The sequence below is a fragment of the Patella vulgata genome, chromosome 3, assembly GCF_932274485.2.
Source record: "Patella vulgata chromosome 3, xgPatVulg1.2, whole genome shotgun sequence".
Classification (NCBI taxonomy): domain Eukaryota; kingdom Metazoa; phylum Mollusca; class Gastropoda; family Patellidae; genus Patella; species Patella vulgata.
This window is the reverse complement of record NC_065881.2, coordinates 59,687,440-59,695,947: the sequence shown is the minus strand read 5'-3', so window position 1 is coordinate 59,695,947 and position 8,508 is coordinate 59,687,440. Positions and strand designations below refer to the sequence as shown.

Sequence of the window (8,508 nt, the reverse complement as noted above, 5' to 3'; positions counted from 1 at the left end):
ACATGTAACCCACCTAAATAATTCTGCACACAGAAAACTATCTACTTTGAGAATAGATCTCTACCCTGAATGACTGCCATGTCCAAAATTATCATACTATTTTTTAATGCGTTTCTACTCCGTTTCACATCTGCCATTCACACGATTTTATTAAATGGAAGCGATGTAAATACTTCTCAGCAATTCAACGTTTACTTAATGTTTTTGACTAAAATCGTCCATATAGGAATTAAAATGTCGGCCAACTAACTTAATGTCTGATCTCAAGCGGGGCTAATTATAGACAGACAGCGTTAGTTTAGTATGTGTTTAAATCTGAGTATATGTCCATTTATTTTGTGACAGATGACCCGTGTCAGTTTACGTGTCGTACAAATGTGTCTTTCTAAAACGGCTACTGATTAGACTATCGGTAATAAGTATATTTTAGATATTATTCAAATTTAAATGAAATCCATTTTTATTAAATTCAACCGAAATGTACAAGTGACCCCCAACTTCGATTTCCTTGTTGGTTCAAACCTATCTGACATTCCTAATTTGGTTATGAGATATATATTTAACTGCGGTACTATTATCTTGTCAGTATTTGATGATTTTGTATTTGTATTTATTATTGAATATTTATATATGTAATGTTAATTTCAGTCCAGTACGTTTAAGGGGGGTTGGGTGGCCGAATGGTTAACGCGTGCGCGTTTGATCATAAGGTCTGTCATTGAGCCAAGTAGCGTTGTTTCGATTCCCCGCTTGTACGTGACAAAGAGTAGGATCGCATGTCCAACGTTGTGGGTTTTCTGGGTTTCCTCCCACTGCTAAAGACCCATTGATACCCGCTGACGAATTATTAAAACAAAATTATTGAAAGGAGTAGGAACATGATAGACAAAATAAACAAAGTTTGCCCGATTTACTTAGAAAAAAATGTCATTTTTCACACTGGCTATGAAAGAAAAAAGGGGCTGGCCATTGAGAATGATACTAAAAAAAAACCTTGGACCGTGTATGCCATTGATAGTACGTTGTAGATGCCTCTCCATAGATCTGGGCAAAATATCCCTAGTAGCACATTACATGACGTATACCTGTCCTCGTTAACCCAGTTCGTGCAAAATAATAGGACGGTAAATCATATTTCATTTCAGAGTCTGGTATCTTGCAGCCATTATTAAAACACTTATCTGTTGAAAGTGGAAAAACGACAACTTAATCTAAAAATATTATGTAACCGTATTTTATATAAAAAAAAAAAAGATTGTAGCCAATATGTAATAATTATCATACAGTTTTAACCTAAGCCTTGAGCAGATGACGTAGACGAGCATGCTTTAGTACTGTTTGGAGGTATCTTGAACATACATTAATCCAACACATTAGAAGATGCATCACAATCCTATAAATATTATAAGGTTATAATTCTACCAAGATAAATATCTATATGCCTGTCAACTTCTCTCTGATGAATCTCAAAGACCCGAATCCAATATCTTTCCTAATGACACATTCCAACAAAAGCTGAGCTTATTTTGTCTATACTGAAATTAAAATTTTTCTTGAGGATATTTTTGTTCCCCTTGTACACGCACCCCCGTGTCCGTGATACATCATTTAAGGAAAACTGTGTGATTAGCTTCATGCGACCAATTCGTGATATACCGTCATGTCATTTGTTTTGTCTCTCTTATTCAACATTGTCTCCTTAAATCCGCGTTGTACGAGACAAATATTGTTAAGTGCGGATATGAAAGCTACACCGCATAAATTATCTTACATATTTATAAAATGAACGGAGATAAAATCACATTATATAGCTTAACACCCCTTTCTTTTTTATTTCAAATATTGTTGTTTGGTTGGCTGAACGAATACATCCGGGTGTCACTTTGTTTTCCCATTGTTGATTCAGTAGCCTCCAAGGCAGATGTTTTCTATTTGACATGCCCGGATCATGTAGGACCAGTGTTTTATATAAAGTAGATGAATTTGTTTCGTTCACTTAGATCAGCATTAGATACCGAAGGTTTATTGTAATATAACTAATATTACGCCATGCTTTCACAACTTATCGTCCTATGCGTTGCTATGAACGCCATCCACGCACGATCAGTTATCACAGAAGCAAGGTTACCCGAATACTGCCTGTCGGATAATCAAATCACAGCCAGGGATACCAACATTAACTGTCTTGTTCCAAGTGACGCCATCCTTAATTATGACGTCTTAAAACTATGGAGTGATCGTTTAAACCAAGATTTCAGCTTTACCATTGAATGTGAAAATGGTGGCACGGTGGAACTTCCATGGCCAATGAAAGCCCAAAGAATCGTAAATTTAAAGGTGAATGGATGCAGAATGGTGGGTTTCTTCAAAAATATGAAGTTACCATCCAATATACCCGACACTATGAAAGATCTGATTATTACGAATTCTACCATTGTTTACACCATGGGAGATTTAATTGAAGTGTTGAAGCGTTACAGTGATGCCAGTTTATCGGAGGAAAACGAATGTGGACAGCAGACGATGACGAAATTCATTTTCAGGGATATTAAATTCGATGCCCAGATGGATATAGTCGATCCAAATATATTGATGGCAATGGAAGGTCATGTGGAAAACATGATCAATTCTTCCTCATCTCAGATATGCGATTACAGACATTTGGCATATTTTGATGAGAGCGGATCCACACCAACGTCCAGTTACCATTTCAAATTACTGACAATGAACACTCAATATCCATCTCTAAGAACGTATCGAACGGCTGAAGTTGATTTATGGAGAATACCGGACCAACTTCAGAATTATCGACAGTATTTTCCTTGTTTAAAACGCCTTGATATGTCTAACAACAACATCGAAACTGTCAATTTTACCATGGTCAGCACAACGCCATGTTTGTTATCGCCTACCCAGCAACCAAGTTACATAAACTTACGCTTCAACAAGATCACAACAGTTTCTGCCGCCATGTTGGACACCATGATGGATAATGACATCATCGTAGATGTTCGTAACAACCCGATAAATTGTACATTACAAGGTGATTCCTTGAAGAATTATGCTGAACACATGGTTACTGTTTATCCGACGTTTTCCTCGCTCTTCAGTGATTTACCGTGTCGTGAACAACAAATATTCTGAGTTAAAAGTGGAAAAAACTTTAATAACTGTAGACTAGTGAACCAATATAAAAAATATAATATTATATATTAAAGAAAAATGCAAATAGCAAGAAAATTAGAATCGTAATCGTAAAACTTCAAAAAGTAAATATAGCCTTTTTGTGTAACGATGTGAAATTGACAACGATTTAATATTACATAAATTTGTATTCTAGTCATAAATTTATTATATTTTATCAATTTGAAAGCCAGTCGATTATCCATAATAACATATAATTTAGCTATGTATAACCTTACAGAATAATCAGTTTTGTAACAATCAATATGATATATTAAAGTTTTTATTATTGTATTGTAGTTACTTTATAATGTCTTATATTTGTAGAACAAGATTTAAAACCTAGTTAATATATTTCGAAGAATTAATATAATGCGAGGGAGAGCGTCTGGGAGTTGGCATACTCGTGCCTAACCAAGCCAGGACATGCCTCCTCAATACAAGTTAGTTCTGGGTGTCTTTAACATTTCGATGTCTGTAACTGATATGTAAGAAGCAGAGAATAAAAGTATTATAAGATGTTAAACTAGTCTTGTCATCCGAACCTGACTTAAAGACCCAATACTGTCACATATTATTTCAGAAGAATCAATATAATAATGGTAATAATATTAATACATTATTTTACAATTAAATTTGTCATCATATATTATTATAATTGCATTGCTGTTACTTTGTATCTTAACGAATTAAACACCAAAAATGGCTTCTATTAAAAATAATGAAATAGGCAATTACAGCCTTATTATTGCATTGTTATTGCTTTAAATTGTCTTTAAATAAAATTACAGCTTGGCCCTGGCTGCAGCTTGCTCTGCTATTTGTTTTCCCCACTGAAAGTCGTTGGGGTAATTAGGGTCAGTAATAGCTTCTCTGTATCTTATAGTGTTCTATTTCGGCAAAATCCGCGTCGCGCGTCGTGCGTAGCTATAGAGAAAAAAAAGCGACGTCGGGTTCAAAACTCTTTTCCCCTATAGCTTAACATTGAAAAAGGCGACGCGTGTCGTGGCCGAAATAGAACACCATAGTATCTTGTAAAACCAGCAATGTCGTACTGTGTTTCACCATCTATTGCCATTTATTGCCAATAAACAAGCAAATCTGTTCACAAAAAGTAAAAATGCTAAATGCTAAATTTTAAATTTATCCCTCTAGGAAGAAGTTAATCGTTAAAACAAATGTTAAAAAACAAAATTCGAAAAAAAGGAAGCTTTTTGGGTTCAGTTGAATCTTTGCATGCCATCTCAAACAAATAATTATAATGCACAGTACGTTGTTTGTTTGTGCTCGAAAGACTCAACAATTTATTTGCCCAATTCGGTTAATTTAATAGCTCTTTATTTTTTTAAAAAAAGGGGAAATAGTTCTCGCTTTTCCACTAATACAGTGGTGTTTTTGAGTTGGTTTAATGGGTTTTATTAAAAGGAATTAGCTTGCTTGAAAGCATGGCCAGCACCGCAGCAAAATATCACATCAGACCAACCCTCCTTATCACATTTGTCTATGACAAAATGTCTATCGGGTGTCATGGTATTTAAACAAGTTTTCGTATACATTATTGGACCTACAAACTATAAAAAGAAATATATATAAACAAGTTAACCTAATTACCGTCAACCCGATTATAGCAATAGTTAACATTGCCAGTGGTGTAGGATGGGGGTTAGAAAAGCTCAGCGTCTAGTTGTTCGGATGGTAAGAAAACCAGATTCCCTGTGAACACGTTGCTGTTTACGTAAGAAAAAGAAAACATAGGTCGTAGGACCGTTGACCTCGCAAAATTTACCTCATAGCCCACTGCATGGCGTGTATGTTGGTCTTCATTTGTCCTGTTAGTGCATTAAAGATGCATTATGTAAGATTTAGATAAATAGCTGACTGTTCTTGCTATAACAGTTCCAAAATAGACAATTCAAAATTAATTAATTCCATTCATTTATATTACTTTATTCTGAGGGTCGTTATCACTGTTTGAAGTTTTGACAATGATTGTTGTTAGCGTAGCAACGATACATTGCCCCGAAAATTGTTATTTCCAATAAAAGTATGGTAAATTTGGTATGTATGAAAATTATAGACACCTAATCTAACTAGAAACAGACTGGATTACCTGAAAACACCCATGGGGCAAGCACTGGGCAAAAATGTCAGGGTATCACTAACAACACTGATCAGAAGCGAATATTCGCTAAGCCGCTACAATCACTGATTGCCCGTAGGGGTCTTTAGCAGTGGGAGGAAACCGGAGGACCCGGAGAAAACCCACGAGGTTGGACAGGCGATCCTACTCCTTATCAACCAGGGATTCGAAACCACGCCAGTTGATTCAATGACAGGCGCTCGTGCTAACCATTCGGCCACCCCCCCCCCCCCACACACACACTGATAAGGATGAAATCTATGCGACTTAATGAACCCCAAATATTAACTTTTTTCTTCCGACAAATTAAATTCTAAAACATTTTTTTTATGTATTAGAAGAATAAATAAAGCCGTTTGGAGTATTTGTAGGTAATATTTATTTCCTATTTAGTTTGAATGGGTATTAAAATGAGTAAAAGGCACCATTCTGCCCAAACCAGTAACAATGCACGCCATTGTGCCAATAATTGATGCCGCGTGATTTGACGTCACGTGTTGAAGGCAGTCATCTTTTGCAGAGATATTAGAAGACTTTCGTAGTTTGAATATGTTTTTAGTCCTATCTGGTTAAAACACAGATCCTATTTCGTTTCGTTTTAATAGTTCAGAATAGTTTAACTCGTGTTCTGAATGGTGTCAGGGATAAACCAATGAAACGGTCTGTTACGGCGAGCTTTAGTCGTGTTTTTCACTGAACTGTGGGTAATCCAATTGTAACATCAATGCTGATTGGTTAATCAAATGTCTGACGTCAAAGGGGTCATAAGTCGGTCTTTTGACCCCTGACGTGACCTATCGTTATAACTTGTCAGATCTTCATGTAGTGTAGGCCATCGAAAGTATAAAAAAACGAAATATAGATCTGTATTTTAATTAGATTGGTTTTTAGTCCAAATATATCATCAAATCAAACATCTTTAATCGAGATTCAGCCTCGCTTCTCTATTTTTAAATTAAATCATTAAATGGCGATCGTATGTAGCACCATGGGCCTTCTGTCTGACGTGGAAAGCGGGGATTGGAAACCGGTCGCCACATCCTACGTACGACCCATGCATCTTTTCTTCCTACATATTTCTGTAGCCTTGTGATCGTCTAGTATTAGTCTCCAGCTGTCTTTACTTCTGCTTCACGTTGTGTATTTACTTCTTACAGTTTTTTTTAAGACGTTTGTCTTACCAGGAATAACAATGGAACAGTTCGCTTTTAAATTTAATATATATATAGCCGAATACATGTATACAAGCATAATAGATAACAATACTAGCTAAAACCATTTCTCCACCCTAGCCAGCCTCGCGGCTGTCTAGGAACTCAGATGGAACCTCTCTGGAAGCTAATGGAAGTCTGCTTGAAAGTTTCAAATAGATATCTTATATAGCACTCACTTGTGTAATGAACAAAATGATTGGTTAAATTAAACCTAATGACGCAATACTACTTTTCTTTGCACATATGCTCACTGTGGTATTTTATAGACACATGTTTTGGCTAAATAACTCTTTTTTATATAAAATTATGTCATTTATACCCTAAGTTGATTTAAGTACACACTATATATGATATATATGTGAATATGTGTGAAACTATTAATTTGCCAAATATATTAATTAATGAAATATAAAGTCATCTTATTTCTCTATTCTTTGTCTATAATAGGCACCTTTAGCTCTTACATAATGTATCTGTAAGGTAAGGTGTTAAACCCCATTTGATTTCACATTGGTAGGTATTCGGAAACTTATCGCCAACCACACAACACACACTTTATTTGTGACGCCTATTTTATAGTTGTCATCAGCCAATATTTACATTTTAATTATTATTTTGCGATAATTATTTTCAAAACATATTCTAGTGTATATAGCAAACACAAATCTGGGAAATTCTTGTAAAATTGACCAAGCTTCCCTGTATATTTACATCATGATCTTTACTTATAGTTCCCCCTTGTCAGTGATGCGGGATGGAGGGTCTGGCAAGGGAAGCCTATAGTCGTTCAGATGGGACGAAAATATAAATCCCCGTGTACACAATGACGTGCACGTAAAAGAATCATTGGCAGTTGGAATTCTATATAAGAGTAGGCCGCAGTGCCGCTGCCCGGGAAAAATTTCCCTCATAGCACACAGCATGGCGCATGTCCGTTTTCATTATACCAGTAGGTGAGGAACAGTAGGGCGTTAAACCAAATTTCAGTTTATTTCTTTACTTATAGGAATGTTTATATAATGATTTCTGGATGTACTGATGTATATCACTGTAATATAATGAACTTCTAGAAAAGACTGATCTAATCTAGTTCTACAAGCGGCAGTTTCTTATTTCCCGTGGTATCTGTTTAAACAGTTGGTTCAAGAATGCAAATCAAACTCCAAAATCAAAGTTCAATACAGTCTAGTAGTTTCAGATTAAATATTGGGGAATTTCCAAAAGGAGCAAAGTAACACAAAAAGTTTTTTTTTAATGTAGATTTATGAAGAAAGCATATCTTTAGGACAGTGTTATTCGTAGGCACAATGTTTACGAATAATGAGTACCTCGATCGTAATCACCGTGTTTACAAATAAAGATTACCTCGTAATTACGACGAGCTAGCCCTAACCTGGCCTTAATCTAAACAAAATGTGGCTACGCATAACCTCTTTCATAACTTAATAACTTAACTATACAAATAGTGCTGTTATATTACCTTTGGGGCAAGCGATTGCATCAAGTCTGCACATATTTTTTCTCTTACTGAGTCCACAACGAAGTTCCTGGTATTACCAGTTACAGGTGGACCGCCAGCGTCCACACCAATCTTACTACAGGAATTACCATGAATTGGAATCTGGTAATAATCGTGTTATTTGGCATGTATATATCCAAGGCCCCCGCCCCCGACTTTCAGACCGCAAGTTATTCTGGGCATAGAATCCCCAAAGACCAAAGAGATTTACCGTTACAGGTTTATAACTGTATATAAAACAAATGTGGAGAGGTTTTAATAATGAAATACTCACACACAAAGTATTAATATACTAAGTAGTAAACATGATGTATTCGATATGCAATGAAAATAGAGCACAATCGATTCTAACCAGCTGTCAATTTCCATATCTAGTTCAATATTCCGTGAACAGAGAATAGACATAGAAACATGCTGAAGAGACAGGTATCTCGACTAAAATACCCCGGGTT

General features: G+C 35.7%; 1 protein-coding gene across 1 annotated transcript; it reads left to right on the top strand.

Moving 5' to 3' along the window:
- Positions 1 to 1,901: 1,901 nt before the first annotated feature.
- LOC126816774 (uncharacterized) lies at positions 1,902 to 3,477 on the top strand. Its single transcript, XM_050543495.2, has one exon. It carries the CDS (start codon positions 2,050 to 2,052, stop codon positions 3,142 to 3,144), a length of 1,095 nt encoding a protein of 364 aa, XP_050399452.2. The 5' UTR covers positions 1,902 to 2,049; the 3' UTR covers positions 3,145 to 3,477.
- Positions 3,478 to 8,508: the final 5,031 nt, after the last annotated feature.

Excerpts from the sequence above, each read along its gene's own strand:
- LOC126816774 (XM_050543495.2), top strand. The coding sequence starts at position 2,050 with ATGCTTTCACAACTTATCGTCCTATGCGTTGCTATGAACGCCATCCAC.